This window comes from Bufo gargarizans, chromosome 10 (assembly GCF_014858855.1).
Source record: "Bufo gargarizans isolate SCDJY-AF-19 chromosome 10, ASM1485885v1, whole genome shotgun sequence".
NCBI classification, from domain to species: Eukaryota; Metazoa; Chordata; class Amphibia; order Anura; family Bufonidae; genus Bufo; species Bufo gargarizans.
Genome location: NC_058089.1, coordinates 93543594 through 93563076, shown reverse-complemented (window position 1 = coordinate 93563076; position 19483 = coordinate 93543594). Strand labels below are relative to the sequence as shown.

Below are 19483 nucleotides of genomic sequence, written 5' to 3'. Positions count from 1 at the left end.
ATCAATGCCGCTCCGGGACATATGACCCGCTCACGGACCGTATGTCGTGTGCAAGAGGCCTAAAAAATATGCACGGAAAATCCGCACAAACAATCATCAGGCCACAGATTTCAAAATCTTAATTTCTACAACATGAACGTGAGATTTTGAAAATCTAAAAACTACTGCGCATAACGCGCACCATGTGGATATACCCTTATGATTGTGTTCTCGTGGATGCATGGCTTGTCTTTTGCTTCCAGATGTAGCACTCGCCGGTCAGTGCTTTTAGTATTAAAATAGAGGAGGTGGGGGGGGGGGGGGGGGATACAACTCCATATCGGTTTAATGAAGACATTAATTTTAATACCTCTTTCTACGTGAATGTCACGGCTGTGTAATCTATACTTTGGTCGGACCACCTCCATTGTGCGGCGTCTGGCATCCGCCAGGTCACTTAATCTGCATGAGGCTCTGATGGAATAGCTGCATAATTTCAGATCATCTTGGTAATGGCGCTGGACCCAGCATGCAAACAGCTTGCGAGGCCTTCGCTCCAGGTTATTAGCGCAACTGTTCCGAGCGGAATTAGAGTAAAGCCTTTTCCTCGCCATAAAAGGTCTGTATCAGGTGACGGCGCGCTCCCGCCTGGTCTTTATGAAGGCCGACAGGACTCGGGTGTCAGTGCTAAACCACCTGTCTATACCGCAATGAAGAATAGCTGAAAATCTACCGCGCTGAAAATCCACCATGTGGGCTCTGGTTTAACCCCTTCACCGCCCTACCAACAGGGAAAGTGTCCAAGGTGGTCGCGTTCGGCTTTGCTTCCACACAATAGAAGGCATCTTGTAGATTCATTATCACGAGTGGTGGCCGGCCTCGGCTTTCCCAGCCAAGGTCAAATTAATTGCGCTTTATGAACATCTGCTGAACAAAAGGCCCAGTGGTCAGGGTGCCGGGGTGCGCGGAAAATGTTATACGAACAATAACTTTTTTTTTTTTTACTTGCTCGTAGTAATTGGCCTGTCCTTAAACGCTCCGAAGAAACAGTATTAACCCCTTCCTGTCCTCAAGAGGTTTTTTTTTTTCAGTTTAGTTTTTATCGTCCGATAAGCCATAACTGTTTTAATATTAATTATTATTTTTTTACGGATCAAGTTTTACTTTCTAATGGCCATTACATGCAAGATGGAAGAGAGTCAGGAATGGGGTGGAACTGGAAGAAAAAATGCAGTTCCAGGTTTAGTTTTTACAGTGCAGTCAAAGTGACACGTTGCCTTTAGGGCTCATGTACACAAACGTATATTCTTTCCGAGTCCGTTCAGTTTTTTTGTTGCGGACCAAATACGGAACCCAGAAGTTACTCTGTGTGCATACTGTTCCTGTATGTCCGTATTTCCGTTCCGCAAAAAAATAGAACATAGGGCTGTTCTATCAGGGGCCAGCTGTTCCGTTCCACAAAATACGGAATGCACACGGATGTCATCCGTATTTTTTGCGGACTGCAAAATACATACAGTCGTGTGCATGAGCGCTTATACTGTGTGTCAGTACAATTACAGTGATAAAATACATACAGTACTGTGGGTCAGTACACTTACAGTGATACCAAAATGATACATTTTTATGTTATAATACTTAAAAGAATAATAAAAAAACTTTTGAAAAAATGCTGTCTACGGGGCTTAGATTTTTTTTGCAGGGCGATTTATAGTTTGTATAGTATTTTGGGGTATGTATTGCTTTTTCACAACTTTTTATGAAATATTTTTGGGAGGCAAAGTGACAGTGATTCAGCCATTTTGCTTTTTTTTTTTCCTGTTACGACGTTCACCAAAAAGGATAAATACTATTTCAATAGTTCAGGCATTTTGGGCACCTCTGGGACCTTCTCCTATCTCCAGTACGGGGCGCCGAAGTGAAGGAGAGCAAACTGCTCATGCGCGCTTGACTGTTTTTGGAAGATTTATAGCAGCGAATGGAGAGCGCATGCACGGCCACCCCTCCAATTACCTCTATGGGGCTTCCAGTGCACTCTCCTTTACCATGGGGGACCCATTCTGGAGATAGGAGTAGGTCCCTGAGGTGGAACCTGCACATATTTAAAATTAATGGCATATCCTATAACTATAGCAGGCCTGAGAGCTTTCACAAGGCTTCTGGCTGCCAGTCACTGGTAGCTGCTCCTCGCAGCCAGTAAATGACCTCTCACACCTGTGACCACAGCAAAATGTTGGCTGGTGTCTGCTGTACCCACTAAGCTCCTGAGCATGCGCCATCTTTAAAGACCCGACCTCCACTGTTCATGTACGAGCATACATAAAACAATTTTCCAGTTTCCTTTTCATGTATTCCAATGCCGTTCATGGTCAATTCGGAAAACTGTCAGCCCTAAGCAAACCCATCTAACGGCTCATCTCTAGTCCTTCTCTCTCCTCCCTTGAGGGATCATTTGCTGAATTCTGATGAAATTCTGATTTGATCAAATTTAAAGCAAATGATCAGTCAGAAGAGGGGAGAGAAGGTCTGGAGATGAGCTGTTAGTAAGCCTGTGTGACAGATTTAGCACAGAACAGCATTCTGCAGCCTGCTATGTTTTGAAAAACATGCAAACTGCAGAAGACAGATTAACCAACATTTTTAAAGGGAACCTGTCATCAACTTTATGCCGACCTCACTGAGAGAAGCATAAAATAGTGAGAGAAATGCTGATGTCAGCGGGGTGTCACTCAGGAGCTAAAGGTAAGTGGTTGCTGAGAATCAGCATCATAATAATTGCAGCTCAGCCTTGAAAAGAGTCAAATCTACCTGAGAAGAGTCAGCATTATTCCTAATCTCCTGCTCTCCCGTCCATCTGCTGATGATTGGCAGTTCTCTCCTAGAAAGAGAGAAACTAGGTAGAAGACTGTCAGTCATCAGCAGGTGGGCAGGAGAGCAGGACTTCATGAATAACCAGGACTCTTCTCAGGAGGCCGTGACTCTTTTCCAGGCCCAGTCTGTAATGATTGTGATGTTGGTTCTCGGCAACCACTTACTTTTAACTTATAAATGTCAGACCGCTGAAATCAACTCACCTGTGTCTACTTTATGCTGCTGTTAGTATGGGCATCATAAAGTTTATGACAGGTTCCCTTTAAGTAAAAAAACTATTGTAAAAATGAAATAAGTGATAATAAAAGAGTGAAAATGGATTAAAGAATGGGGCAAACTGATGTGATAAAGAAAGGGTGAGATCGGGAGAGAACGTGACGGCTCTACAGGACTAAGTCACATTTTGAGACCCATAGAAATGATTGGGATCTCTCAATGGATCGATCATGATTATTACATAGATGTCATAAAATGCCACTGAAAACAAATTATGGGAACTAGCGAGAACCTTTGTAAACTAAAATCCCATCTACTAAAGAGACACAAAACCCAATATTCCATCTCTTTGCTATGCAGTCGCTCTAATAGCAGCCTCAAGCAGAATTGATCCTCCTTGCCTTCATATTACCAGAGCTCTTCATTTAAGTCCGATCGGTCTCCCTTAATACGCATTGTAAATATTTAGCCAGCTTAAATATTTCATGATATTGTTTTTTCAGCGCTTCTAATGAAGGCCACAGAAAGGAAAAGTTATTTAGATGTATGGGTTAATATATCCTTTACAGGGCACTTCCAACTGCACTATATGAATTCATGGTCTACAGTGTATTAGGGCATGTTTCATAGGGTTGACTTTCAGGACCGTGATGGCCTTCCTAACTTGGACAGGTCTGTTCAAACAAGCAGAACCAAGGTGGGCCATACACGCTGAACTTCAGTAGGAAGATCCTATCAAAATGGCTATAAAACTTGGTAGACCTTCAGGGTGGACTGCCATTGAGGTAAAGATTTAGTCACATCTTTGTATGAGCATTCGAGTTGTTGCTATGATGCATTTCTATGAGATCTTACAGGGTTTGAGGATGAGAAGATTATCTATGTGCAATTAGTTGTTGCTATGATATTTTAGAGGGTTGGAGTATGAGAAGAGCGATGATGTGCAAGGATTTTGAAGATATTTAGTAAAATAATTTGGTCCAAGTGGCCAAAATCTTATTGGAAATACTTAAATATTTTTAGTATATATATCTTTTGTGAGGGTTTAGCTCTATCTCCGGGGTCTCAGTCACAGAATTCTCGCTGACAACCGCGTTGATAGTCTAAACAGTGCATTTATTTTGACACCAGCACCAACAAACACGGTACAAGATGAAAGCCTGCCCATCTGGGCTCTACCTAAATATATAACATAATTCCCTGACTCACGTATACAGAGCACAGTTCACACACTGTCTTTGGTGTGGCTTTCTCAGCCAGTAGTCCACCATCCCCCAGGCTGTAACATGGTTAGTCCAGACTATCTCCCAGCCTCGTGGTATCTCAGCCTTGTCCAGCTGAGACCACACTCACAGAGCCTCGCCAGGCCTCTGTTAGCACACTCCCCCTAACTGACACTAACTAACACCCTGGGAGGATGATCTTTATCCCAGTCTGATTATCGCAGACCTCATCTGCGATCCTCTCTGGTTCAAGGGAACACCTGTGCTGGAAGGGTGTGGATTGGGAGATCCCACTTCCAATCCTATCTGCCAATTCCAATAAAATCCGGCCCAGACTACACCAACAAGAACCTTGTCTCAACAACCTACATGCTGCTAAGACTATTATATCCCGGACTTTAGCTATCCCACCTAGCTGAGATATCTGAGTGGGATATACACCTCTTGCCGCACTGTTCACCTTATCACACTTTATAAACTTTCTAACATCTTAAGTATCGGTATCTTCCTCACTCAACTTTTCTATGACCAGCTTTACAGTCTAGCAGTCCACCCTAGCTTCCTTCTTTTTCTCTCAATCGTTGTAAACTTTGTTGTTTTCCTATTTATAGGCCCGTCCCCAGGGGTTGCCCTCCCTTGGTACTCCAGTCCTACGTAGGTAGTATGCCATCTGGGAGTTTCTTGGCTCTGCAACTCACTTTTTCCTTAGTTACAAAGTCAAGAACAGTCATGTCTTTACAACATATTTCTCTGTGGGATATCTTTCCTAACCAAGCCTAATTCCTTTTGGTAAATGCAAATGCGTCTGTGTTTGTATCTTGCAAACTAAGGGAGGAGTAGTGCATAACATACAGACTCCTACCACAGCAGCAGCAGAAACACTAGTTCAGTTGGACTTGAAGGTATAAGGAGGCTCAGGAGTTGAAGACCTATGGAAGAACATTTCAGTTTCCATTTTGAAGGAATAAGGAGGCTGGGGAGTTGTTCCTCTGGAAGAACATTTCAGTCTCCATTTTGAAGGTGTAAGGAGGCTCGGGAGTTGAAGTTGTCCTCTGGAAGTACATTTCAGTTACCATTGTGACATCAGAAGATCTCCTGCTATGTAAGTTGTGTCTGTGAATAGCCATTGTTTGATATGTTGGTTATATTTTATGTAATGGTTAGACATTGCAAGCATCACTAGCATGTGCAAGCATCTTGACCCATTTTCTTCTGTCAATGTATGATGTATAAGTTATAATTGAGGATTCACTTTTGTGTTGGATGCAAAGAGCAATAACCACAGACATCTTGACAGTTTATCTCAGGAGGCGCCTTTCCCTGTACCGACTTTTGCCCGTTTACTGGAATCTGACCCTCTGCTGCCTTACCTGTGCCTGACCTCCGTATTGTCCCTTCACTGCCTGCCCTGACCTCAGACTGTTTATCGGATTGCTCATACTCTTTTGCCCTTAGCTTGGCCTGTCCCCGACTGTGGTTTTGAATGATCCCTCAGTGCCCCACAACAATGTCTCTGACCCCCGTGGGTCAGCTGTCAACCTCACAGAGACTTTCCAGGAGGTAGTGGCATGGTGGCTCCACTGCAGTGAAGTTCAGATCCCTGTATAGGGGTTAAACGGTGAATACCAGGGGACTGCCAGGATAATACCCTTAGGATTAGCCTAGAGTCATATCTGTTGGTTGACACAGTGGTTCCACACCCACTGATGTAACAATACTGGGGACTACCAATGGTCACCATAAGCCTTACTGGGATGAACAGGGATTCTGGTATTTCAACTGTAGGCATGGTGTTGCATCAGAATAAGGGCTCATGCACACGACCGTTGTTGTTTTGCGGTTCCTTTTTCACAGATCCGTTGTACCGTATCTGAGTTTTTTTTCCTTCTCTGATTTAAGTCCTCTTTTGTTCCATTATTCTACAAAACATATCCGTATGGTTTCCATATGCGATCCGTTTTTTGCAGATTGAAAACGGAAACAGTAACTTATTATTAACCAAACACATGAGCAATATGGGCTGGGCAAAGCATTTCTGCAGTACGGATCCGCAAAATATGGATGAAATAAGGATGACATACGGATGTGTGCGCTTCGTATTTTTTGCGGACCCATTGACTTGAATGGGGCCTTGGACCGTGATTTGCGGACAATAATATGACATGCACTACTTTTTTGTGGAACGGAAATACGGTAACAGAATGCACACAGAGTACCTTCCATTGTTTTTGCAGACCCATTGAAGTGAATGGTTCCGCATACGGTCCACGAAAAAACGGAACGGAAGTGGAAAGAAAATATGTTTGTGTGCATGAGCCCTAAGCCGGAATTTTTCCTAGTCTCTCATTATAAGGGCGTCTTGCACGCTAACGTATTTTCATTCTGTTTCCGTTCCGTTTTGTTTGCGCACCGTATACGGAACCATTAATTTCAGTGGGTCTGCAAAAAAATGAAAAGTACTCCATGTGCATTCCGTTTCCGTATTTCCGTCCTGCAAAAAATAAAACATGTCTTATTATTGTACGCATTACGGACAAGGATAGAACTGTTCTATTAGAGGCCAGCTGTTCTATTCCGCAAAATACGGAATGCACACGGACGTCATCCGTATTTTTTGCGGACCGCAAAATACATATGGTCGTGTGCAAGAGGCCTAAGAGAGTGCTCCCTCCATGCTTACTTGTAACCAGAATACCAAAGTCCTTTTCTTATTCTGTTGTCCCCAGTTTTATTCTATTAAATGTGTATGCAGCCATACAATTACTGTGGCCTAGGTGCATCACTTTACTTTTATTAATATTAAGAATGAATGTTGCATGTTCTTGCCACTCTGCCGGCTTATCTAGGTCTTTCTGTAATATCTGACAATCAAGTTGCGTTTTCACTATCCTATAAAGATTTGTGTCATCATCAAAAACTGACACTTTACTCTCAGTCCCTTCCACAAGATCATTGATAAAGAGATTAAAGAGAATTGGGGCTAACCCAGATCCTTGTGGTACCCCGCTGCTCCCAGTACAGATCCTTGTGGTACCCCGCTGCTCCCAGTACAGATCCTTGTGGTACCCCGCTGCTCCCAGTACTGATCCTTCTGATACTCGACTGCTACCAGTACAGATCCTTGTAGTACCTGACTGCTACCAGTACAGATTCTTGTGATACTCGACTGCTCCCAGTACAGATTCCTGTAGTTCCTGACTGCTCCGTGTACAGATTCTACCCTGCTGCTCCCAGTACATATGCTGCTGCTTCCAAGTACAGAACCTTGTGGCACCCCACTGCTCCCAGTACGGATCCTTGTGGCACCCCACTACTCCCAGTACGGATCCTTGTGGCACCCCACTGCTCCCAGTACGGATCCTTGTGGCACCCCACTGCTCCCAGTACGGATCATTGTGGCACCCCACTGCTCCAGGTACAGATCCTTGTGGTACTTGACTGCTTCCAGTACAGATCCTTGTGGTACTTGACTGCTTCCAGTACAGATCCTTGTGGAAACATACTGATGACTTTAGCCCATTTTGACTAAATACCATTTACAAAGACATTGCTTTCTGTTCCGTAACCAGTTCTTTACCCATGTGCATATATTGTGCCCTTGTCCCTACATCTGTGGCTTCAAAACAAGGCTCTCGTGTGGTACAGTATCAAATTCTTTTAGTCCTCTTGCACACAAACGTGTATTTTTTTATTTTCGTTTACGTTCCGTTTTTTTGCGTTCCGTATACGGAACCATTCATTGCAATGGATCCGCCCAAAAAAAAAACTGAAAAGGCCATACTGTCGTATGAGCCCTTAATCATGTGAAAATCACTGTTTGCTCAATAATAAAAGATGTCTGTTTTCCGTAAACAATAATGGGTGGCTTCAACAGAATAAGCCAAGGAGTGCTGGTGGTCACTGTTTTAGTTGTAAGGCATCTTTAATAGTTTCTGTACTGTAGTAAAATCACTCAGAGTGTCAGCGGAAGGAAAATAAAACCGTCAAGTGTTAATATTGGAAGCCTCCATTGTGTTCTGTGCGTGCTGCACTGAGCTGAACCAGCATCTGCCTCTTGGAAGAAGGCTATGGAAAGAGTTTTAATCTCAGAGTTGGCCGTGAGTCATTTACTTCCAGAGATTTCTCCTTCTTGTTAGGACGCATTTCCTCTCAGGACAGGATCTGCAAAATACATTTCCGCCATATGCGTCCTGTAAGCTTTTCATCTCCTCTTTTCTGAGCAGAAGAGCCGAATGACGGGAACCGGGTTCAGAGGTGTTCAGGGTTCAGCAAGCGAGGAGGTCACCAGTCAAGATGGACGTTTGCTCTGTTCTTCGCAAGGTTTCACGAACCAAACAAGAACGTCTGCAAGGGAGTGACATGCCCGACCAATATTTTGTGGGGAGGGGTAATAATATGTTTGGAGGGGTCTGTCCAACTCCATAAGTTGGGGCTCATGTAGCGAAGAATGGATGTCACATCATATGTTCATGGATGTTGACATGGTGACACATGGCAGCTTCACGGGCTGCGCCATACAATGCAGTGTATTCTTTCGGCAGCACTGGGACCTACATATAGCTCGGTTTGTCCTGGTTTATGAATATAATTCCAGAATTCCAGTGAAGGCAGAGCAGCAAGAGAGGTGAAAAATAAAAAGCCAGCCATATTGTGCGTTGCCTGCGTTGTGGCATTTGGTAATTCTGAATCAGTGATGGTCAGTTTGCAGTGTTTGCCAGCGAACACATGCAGGCTGCCATCTTTAGTAAGGTAGACTCACCCGTCCGGCGATGCACAGGTAAGCCCTTACCTGTACCTGTGCCGGGAGCCGGTCTGAAATCAAATGCAGTCACGGGGAGCAGGCAGTTCCGAGAACAGCCCGATGAAGGCCCCCGGCGGCTGTTCTCTGAACTGCCTGCTCCCTGTGACTGCATTTGATTTCAGACCGGCTCCCGGCACAGGTACAGGTAAGGGCGGGTGAGTCTACCTTACTAAAGATGGCAGCCTGCATGTGTTCGCTGGCGAACACTGTGAACTGACCATCACTGTTTTGAATCTCTAAGCCCATGTAGTCAAATTTTTTTTTTTTTTTACACAAGCATTTTTTTTGTTTGTTGATATTTCACATGTTTAATTTTTTGTACAGTGTAGGAAAACACCTGAAATAATATAGCATACCCAGAGCATGCCGTGTTCTGAAGGACAGCCATGGACCCAGAAAAATGCCAAAACAAATGCAAAAAAATTGTGTTTGCGCCCAAGAATACTATGGCCCACATTTAGTACACCTGGATTTTGGTATATATGGCGCACCTTTCTGCTCTGTGTACATGAGATTTTGAAAACCTCAACTCCATTTTTTGCGGATCGGATGCGGACCCATTCACCGCGCGCTCTCCATGTCCGTTCCACCGCCCCGCAAAAAAGATAGAACGTGTCCTATTCTTGTCCATTTTGTGGGCAGGAATAGGCATTTGTAACAAAGGGCAGGACGTGCTGATGCGCTAAATACACAACCCACACTCTGAGTTTTGTGGATCCAAAATAGGCAGCCTCCAAAACAGATACGGTCGTGTGAATGCCGCCCCACGCTATGGATTGTCTGCACTGAAAATCTGCACGTAATGTGCACTGTGTGCATGTAACTTTAGAGAAAAGCCTTGGTGCACAACACCAAGTAGAACCATAAGAGGTGGGTGCCATGGTGCTCCCCAGGAGCCATCCAGAGGTTTCTTTTGTGAACTGGAATCCCATATTCACGCAGCTGTCTTACCGTTGTCCATATAATCGTATAAAACTCCGGTAATACTTGTTTTGCAACTGTCTAAAGTTTAGTTTCTAATTTTTATAAAAATAAATAAAAAAACAGGCAAAAAAACCTAAAACACTCCCCACAAGCTGCCATTAATTTTCTAGTTGAAGTCCAGCTGCTCCTATGCTCTCTATGAGATTGCCTGTCCGATATCTCAGGTTGATTACACGCTGCTCCCCGCAGCTCGCCAGCAGCAATAGCCTTGATTTCTGCTTCGCTATTATTACAGCAATTAGTCCGTGTGCATGAAAGAGTCCGCTTCTTCACTCTGACCAATTAGAGGTGGCATCCATTGTGGTGTTTTTATTTTTCTCATATGTATATTCACATCCGTAGAGGCAACATGTCGACACAGAGTTTAACCCTTTTCTGGCTTGCGGATCGGTATGATTCTCTTCGGTTAATTCCGTTAAGTTTCCCAAAGAAGAAAGGTGACGAAAAAAGAGCAAAATAAAAAAAAATATTAAAATTGATGATGGCAAAAGGCTTTAGTCAACAAAAAGTTTCCATTGAAATAATAATCCTTAATTTATAGCGCCAACATATTCCGTAGTAAAATCAGACATGACAGAGTGAGGAGTGTTAGGAAATATGGAAATATCTCCATATATTTATTAAATGGGCCGCCTCCTCTCAAGAACCCCTGTCCACATGCAAAGACTGGACATATACGGTAGATGTCACAGAGGGGAGTCCCTCGCTCGAGACTCAGTGGTCACTTACCACATGGGGACACATCACCACTGAAGGCAGTGAATGGCTTCCGCAGTCAAATGACCATGGACAGGACATCTCAATTTCCAGTCCACTGGGGACCGGAAACAGCTGTGCCTTTAACGGAGGAGCTTTTAAATGGTGTTATTCTTTGGAGGTTGAACAACCCCTATAAGACTGAACTTGACCATTCCGTATTAAAGGGAATCTGTCTTCTGCTCTAAGCTGCCGTCGCTGAGTGCAGCATAGTGTAGTGACAGAGTCGCCGATTTCTGCCGTCTGTAACTTCTGTGATGACAGTCAGTACTTTCAGAGTACTCACAGGAAGAACCCCACAGTTCTCACCAGGAGATCAGTCCAATGAGACTCGCTGCCTCCGCCCTTCTCCGCCTCTGAACTAGACTGAAAAAGCATCCATACCCCTTGAACTTTTCCACATTTTTCTTCACATTACACCCACAAACTTTTCACTCTTCCATAAAGGCCAGATTTGTGGAGCACACGACTAATAGTTGTCCAGTGGACAGTTTCTCCCACCTGAGCTGTGGATCTTTGCAGCTCCTCCAGAGGGATCATGGGCCTCTTGGATGTTTCTCTAATTAGTGCTCTCTTTGCCTGGGCTGTCAGTTTAGGTGGATGGCCATGTCTTGGTAGGTTGTTGCCATACTACTTCCATTTTCGGATGATGGATTGAACAGTGCTTCGTGAGATGTTCAGAGTTTGGGATTAAAATGTCCATTATAAGTCGTCGCCTTATTAGAGAGAGTACATTTGTAACGCCCAACGATAAGACAAGAACATTCTTGAAAAATAATGTAAATCCGCTTGCACGCATGTACGCTAACCTGCTTTGTACCTGCTTATGTTTTTCAGTGGAAGATTCTGATGACTTTGGATTAAACTGGGATTCCTCACTGAACCAAACAGGTATGGACCTATTTATTTCAAGGGGTTCTCTGTGAATTAAGATTTTATTTTATTTTTAAATATGATTTTATTATAAATACATTCCCAAATAGCTTTCATTAGTTATAATGGGTAGTTTTGTCTGGGGAGCAGCCGTAGAAGAAATAAAATGGCTGCCGTCCTATTAGTACACACAGAACCTGTCCTAATCACGCAGGAAAGCAAGTTACTTCACAACAGTGAGCCAAATATATTAATAATAAAGTAATATTAAAGGGGTTGTCCGGGTTCAGAGCTTAACCCGGACATATCCCATTTTCACCCAGGCAGTCCCCCCTGACTTGAGCTTTCTTTTACCCTGCGCTAAATCGCGCAGGGAAAATGCATTTTCTGGACTTCCGGTGACGTCACCGGGCTCACTGCTGGGCGGAAGCCTCCGCCTGGCAGCCCCATGAAGAGCCCGGTGACGTCACCAACACTGATGGGCGGGCTTTAGCGCTGCCCTAGCCTGTAAAACGGCTAGGGCAGCGCTAAAGCCCGCCCATCAGAGCCGGTGATGTCACTCCGCCCAGCAGTGTGTTATTGTAAATAAGAGCCCATGCAAGGGCAAGGGAGTTCATGCTCTGATGCTAACATCAACGGGGCTGCCTGGGTGAAAATATGGGTATGTCCAGGTTTAGCTCTTAACCCGGACAACCCCTTTAAAGTATCTTGATTTTCTTAATTCCCAGAGAACCCCTTTCAGAGTATTTCGATGCAATATGTGTATATATATATATATATATATATATATATATATATATATAATTTTTTAAAGAGCTCCTTTAGTTGCCTTGGGCAAGTAAAGCAGTTTTCCCGTCCACCAGTTTTGTTAAATCTCCTCTAATGCATTAGGAGAGCCAGTCCTGACCATATGAGCTTGCAATCTATGAGAAGAATGGAGTAGATAAATGGGTCAAATGACTAGGGGGGAGAGTCCTTGATGGAGAGCAGTGAGATGGTGTGAGAGTAGTTGAAAGGATAATGTCATTGGCAGAGTAGAAATTGTGTAGGGTGGTACCTGGTATAATTTAAAGGGATTAGCCCACAAAAAGTATCACTATGCAATGAACAGAACATTGCAAATGAAGTATTATTGCTTTATGCATGCAATAAAAATATTGTTCGGTTAGTTATCTACATTACAGTCTCTGGTAGCGCCACCCGCTATTTTTCCTTCTGGTCCACATTTTGCATTCAGTGGTGGACTGACATGCTCAGTAGCTTCCCTGCTCCCTTCCCCTCCATGCTGTCCTGAAGCAGCTGAAATGACCCAGTCGCCATTCATTCATTCCTAGGACTGTATAGTTATATCTCTCTAGATCGTGCAGAAGGAACTTGTGTGGGCATTTCATGCCTTATGTATCTTTGGGTCTATATATGAGGGACTATTTTCTGTGCAGGGGAGGAAGGGGTTAACCCGAGCTAATTGCAGTGTTTCCTGGGAGATGCAGGTGCTTGACTGTCTCATGTGAGCTGCTGTCCACCCACAGAAAGGGAAGAAAGTCCTCCAGATAAGCAGATAAGTGAGTGAAAAAAAGTTTCACATTTGTGAGAGATACCATCCTTTATTGTGATATATAGATGATGTTTTTTCCTTTTTTTTTTAAATAAAGCACCTATTGGCATAAATTCTTTTTTTTTTTTTTTTACTAATTTTAATTCTTGCCACTATGGTGGGATAAACTATAGAAACAATAATGAATCAAGTGTGTTAGAAAGTGTTTTTCGCATGCAGGTAAGCTGCAGTTACCATGACCATTCTGCAAAATAACATACTCGTGGCTTTGGGTGGTATCAGCAGGCTGTCACCTGAGGTCAAGACAAAGATGAAACAAGAAATTCATGATGCCCTGCATGAATAAAAACTCTAAAGCAACCAAATCTCAATAGTAAAGCAGCTACATGTGTCACATTAGGCTGAAGGAGAGCAGTATGTGTCAACTATAAATGAGGTCAATGTCAGGTCTCGTAATAAACTGGGTTAAAAACTGGGTTAAAAAATAAAAACATGTAAAAACTGAAACCGCTAACAAACTGGGGTCTGGACAACTGGTTTCAAGACATATCTGATCAGTGGTGGGATATGTATATAAGTTTATACAAGCTTCATAGTCTTTCACATACCGTATGTAGCGCTCACTAGTATGCAGGGGGCGCCAGGTGGTTCAGGGGTAGCTGTACTCACCGCTCCCTGGTCTTCCTCTGGGCTCCGCACTGCGCGTGTCCTGACTGCGCGCACTATGACCCGATGCTGTGCAACGTTGGGTCACAATGTAGAGCAAGCCTAGAAAAGACCAGGGAGCCACGCAACGTCTGGAGTAGGGTTGCACCTGGTATCAAATTATCGATACCCAATTGATACTTTTGTATCGGTATCAATTCGATACCAGGATTTGCCATTTACCAATACTAGCAGTCTAGTATCAGGGCACAGTCTCCCCCCCCCCCTGTGCTGCTGCTGCCACCAATGAGAGAGGGGGGCGGAGGAGGGGAGGGGCTGTGGCCACTGCGCCACCAATGAGGAGAGAGGGGGCGGAGGAGGGGAGGGGCTGTGGCCACTGCGCCACCAATGATGAGAACTAAACCATTAATAAAAAAACAGGAGGTGGGTGCCGGCGGCAGAAACACATAGCCGACTCCCGACCTCTGTGACAGGGAGCATCATAGACAGGGACCCTCAGGTGCAGTTAACTGCCGCTGTTCGCAGCTCCCTGTCATAGAGGTCTAAGTGATTCTGCCGCCGGCACCCGCTTCCTGTATTTGTATTAATGGTTTAAAAACATTGGTGGCGCAGTGCGCCCCCCCCCCAACCCCTCCAGTATTAAATCATTGGTGGCAGTGACCACAGGGTCCCCTCCCCCCTCATTGGTGGTGCAGTGGCAGTTGTGATCGGAGCCCCAGCAGTGTAATCGCGGGGCTCCGATCAGTTACTTATTAGGGTGAATAGGACAAGGGATTGAAAGATCCCAGGTTATAGCCCCTAAGGGGGGGAAAAAGTTATAAAAAAAAAACAAAAACAAAAAAACACCAAAATATTAAGTATTAATCACCCCCTTTCCCAATTTTACATATAAAATATATAAACATATTACATATCGCCACGTCCGAAAAGTCCAAACTATTAAATTCTAAAAAAATAGCTCCTATGCAGTGAATGCCGTAACAGAAAAAAGAAAGCGATTCGCCATTTTTTTTGACTCACCTTGTCCCCCCAAAAAATAGGATACGACTGTTCGATTATGGGCCGGACGTTCCATAAAATGCAGAATGCACGCAGATTTTTGGGTGTTTATTTTTTTTCGCGTGTTATCGAATAGGATCGAGTATCGCAATACTTTTTTATGGTATTGAAATCGAATCAAAATTTTGGTATCGTGACAACCCTAGTCTGGAGAGGTAACTTTATTTAGTTATTGTTTGGCTGATCTGAGGTCTGATATAGGGGTCTGATATGGGAATCTGATATGGGGGTCTGATCTGAAGATGTGATATGGGGTGTCTGATCTGAGGATATGAAATGGGGGGTCTGATCTGAGGGCTGATTTGAGGTCTGATATAGGGGTCTGATATGGGAATCTGATATGGGGGTCTGATCTGAAGATGTGATATGGGGTGTCTGATCTGAGGATATGAAATGGGGGTCTGATCTGAGGGCTGATTTGAGGTCTGATATGGGAATCTGATCTGAGGTCTGATGAAGATTGGGAGTTTGATAAAAATATATTTTATATATATATACTTTCCTCCTCTAAAACCTATGTGATATGGGGTGTCTGATCTGAGGATATGAAATGGGGGTCTGATATGGGAATCTGATCTGAGGTCTGATATGGAGGACTGATCTGAGGTCTGATGAAGATTGGGAGTCTGAGAAAAATATATTTTATATATATATACTTTCCTCCTCTAAGGTGCATCTTATAAAGTGAAAAATATGGTAATTTCATGATCACATTTTTTACCTAGTTGCAGCAAAGTCTGCATTGCTCTGCTGGAAATTTTATTTGGAGCGGTGAGTGGGCACTACTTGTATCCCAAGACAAGGCAAAATCTGATATGTGGAGTACAAAATAAGAACCCCCTGAGAATAGAAAAAAAGTGAATGCCATTTTGAAAACTTTCAGGAAAGTGTGTTGTCCACTATTAAACATTGTGGTGGGTTCATTAAGGTATGGCTGGTACCTGATTGAAGTGATTCGGATTGATGAAAGTCCATTAGGTTCCCTACAGAAAATTTTGTTTTATAAATTGCCATCTAATCACCACGTTTGTGAGATGGAAAGCAACTGGAGGCCCATCCACCGCTTGACCAATTATCTCGAGTTCATTTGACTTGTTTTACCTAAAAATGCCATACAGCCAGAAACTGCAAAAATAATGTGTGATTCGGCATGCGTGAAAGCATCCCTAAAGCGGTTCTCTGGGATTACTATGGTCTTTAGTAGATCTGCTCATGTAGTTTCTTACCTCATGTACTTCTTCCCCATGCTTATATATATTTTTTTTATTTGGACTCGTGTGTGACCCGTTTTCACCATGTAAATGTAAACCAATCCCTCTGGTTTGTTTCCATCTTGTAGGTAGCACTTCCTGTTGCTGTATCCAACCAAACCCATGATGCACTTCTCCTTCCTCTGCCTCAGCTCCACCACCGCCCCTAACACCTCCCAGCTAGGTTATAGCTCCTCCCACCCATCTACTTAACTAGACACTCCCCTATCACTGCTCCGCCCATTGACATAATATCACAAGAAATAAGAGAGCTGTGTGGACATGGTCATGTGACTACAGCCCAGAACAGAAGGGGGGAAAAAAGGTAGAAGAAAATACAATACAAAATTACAGGGGCCTTCATAAATGATTACTTTAAAGGATGTTGATGCAAACTGGAAAACCCTTTAATCTCTTTGATAATCCGTGGTCTGGTAATCTGACATGTGTTGTACAGATTTACTATGCATAAAAAAGATACTATAAAAAACAAAGTGCAACAAACCAAACTGACCAACCGGAATCTATCAGGACTAACAAGGTCATTTTACTGTACTAACTTTCTATAGCTTTAAAGGGGTTCTCCGGGATTTTCATATTATTGGCCTATCCTCAGGATCGGTCATCGTATTGAGATTGGTGGGGGTCTGACTCCCTCCACCCCTCTCCAATCAGCTGTTTGAGGAAGCCACGGTACTCACTGGAGCTTTGGTGAGCGTCGGGGCCTCCTCACAGCTTACCAAGCACAGTGCCGTTCATTGGATAGCGGCTGTGCTTTGATATTGCAGCGCCATTTACTTGATGACGTCACATAGCCTAGCAAGAGGCCTAAGTGCTCATAGAGTACAGTTGATCGGTGGGGTGTTGGATATTGGACCAGGGGTGTAGCTAAAGACTCATAAGCCCTGGTGCAAGAGTTAGTCCTGCCTAAAGGCAAAAAATTTAACAGCAGAGGTGTAACTTGACCAGCATGTACTTTCTACGATACCAGTGTCTTCTCATGTGGCACAAGGATCTTTTGGGCCCCCTCATGCTCCTGCTCCTGCCCCCACATGCGACTGCTACCTCTGCATCCCCCTATATGGGTCCAATACCATCCAATAGATATTGGACCTATCCTGAGGATAAACCATTAGTATCAAAATCCCTTAAAACCCCTTTAATTTACTTATCACACCTGTACAAACAATTGGCCCTCCCCCGGTAGAGCTTTTTTTTAAATAATTTTTATTAAACGAAAAATATCACAATTCCATATACAATAATTAAAAAATGTTTCAATATATACTCTTCCATGATTCTTCTTTTTTGTTATAAAATAATTTGGGGTATAAATGCAGATAAAATTACCATACCCTGGTAGAGTTAATTTTTTACAGGTACTCGTGTGCACTCATCGTATCTATTATATATTATTTGTATGGATCTGCAGAAATAAAAAGTAACATAACCTTTAGGCACAGTTTACACATTGTGTTTTTTTGGGGTTTGGCGCAAACTTCATCATGAACAGCGCATTTTTTTCTGCAACTAATGCATTTTTGCAACGTGGTCATTGACATTGTGTTTTTTTAGAACAGGACAAAAACTGCAGCGTGTGAACTCACACTTAGAAATTTCCATCTCTGTAGAAATGAACAGACTTATCAAGACTTGTGGTTGATCTTTTTTATGGCTGTAACAGTAGTTGACTACTTCTTCTGTTACTAGACCACAGAAATCTTTGCTTTCCAGCGCCTGTCTGATGTGCGGTCCCCTCTGTGCAGCAGCTAACTGAGCGTGTAAACTGTGCGTTTACTCTCTCTTGCGTGACCCTCCGTTTCAGATGACTAAGACGAACAGTTCCCTTTTTGTGGCTGGGTCCTGGAATTTTTGTAATGGAGATTCAGAGTTAAATGCACGGTAGTATTTTAGTAAAGTACCATCCCATACGCTCATGTGCTGCCCTTTACGCCTTCACGGCCTATACAACCCTTAAGGTCTCACGCACATGAACGTATTTTGTTTCCGTGTCCGTTCAGGTTTTTTTTTTTTTTTTTTTTTTGCGGACCGAATGCGGAACCATTCACTTCAACGGGGCCGCAGAAGAGAAATGACTCTGTGTACATTCTGTTTCCGTATGTCTGTTCCGCAAAAAAATTAGAACTTGTCCTATTATTATTCTCCGCATTACGGACAAGGATAGGACTGTTCTATTAGGGGCCAGCTGTTCCGGTCCGCAAAATACGGAATGCACACGGACGTCATCCGTATTATTTGTGGATACGTGTTTTGCAGACCGCAAAATACATTTGGTCGTGTGCATGAGCCCTAACGGAGAGTTCACATTGCCGTTTCATTTTCCATTCTTCTGATACGTCAGAAGGACAGAAAACTGGATCCTGTAAAAAAAAAAATGGATCCTGGTCGTCCGTTTTTTTTTTTTTTAGACGGGAATAACTTTTAATAACTTGCATAACTTTTTTTCCGTCTAAAATAACATATTGCTGACGGAAATGGCTCAAACGGATGCCAAATGTGCTGCACAGGATCTACAGGATCCGTTTTCTTTCCCTATTTTTCTGTTCTTCTGGCGGATCAGAAGAACGGAAAGATAACGCTGATGTGAACTCCCCCTATTACTGTTTTCTATGGAGGAGAATTATTCAGGTACGTGTGTCGCCTATGGAGATGCATAGAAACCTCTCATTATGGGTTATTACAGGCTCATATATTCGGATTTAAAACGTGTGACATCCCCCCACCCTCCATGCTGCGCCCCGCTCTTCCCTAAGGGGAATGAAATTCTATCGGATAAATTCTTATTTCCGGCAGTCGATAGAAATAATGTTCGCGGAAGCAGATCATTCTCTCATGGAAAACGAGCTTACCTGCCTTGAAACTAATTATGCCTGGGAAGCCTTTTTAATTAGATAATGGCAATAATGAAACGGCGATTAGATTTCCCTGCAAAAGTGTTGGAAAAATTTGAGTTTATCCAGTGTCCCGGCAAATGGGGAAAGCTTGGAGCGTTTTAGTGACAGATCGGATTCGAAGACCTACCTGGATGGGATAGTCAATTGAGCTCCAGTACCCTGGCAAGGTACATGTGCAAATTATAGAACATGTCCTACTCTGGTCCGCAAAATGCAGACCACGAACCTTTGAAGTCAGCCGATCCGCATCTGTATTTTGATGATCCGCGATTTGCGGACTCAAAAATATATGCAGTCAGTTTTCAGTTCTTTTGAGTATCAATCTTACTGAGGTA

At 43.4% G+C, this 19483-nt stretch overlaps 1 protein-coding gene across 1 annotated transcript in view; it reads left to right on the top strand.

Moving 5' to 3' along the window:
- The window catches only part of ZNF423 (zinc finger protein 423), a 238074-nt gene that overhangs the window by 25127 nt on the left and 193464 nt on the right, over nt 1-19483 (top strand). The window contains 1 exon segment of the mRNA XM_044270612.1: nt 11668-11721. Within this exon segment, the coding sequence (XP_044126547.1) occupies nt 11668-11721 (54 nt within the window).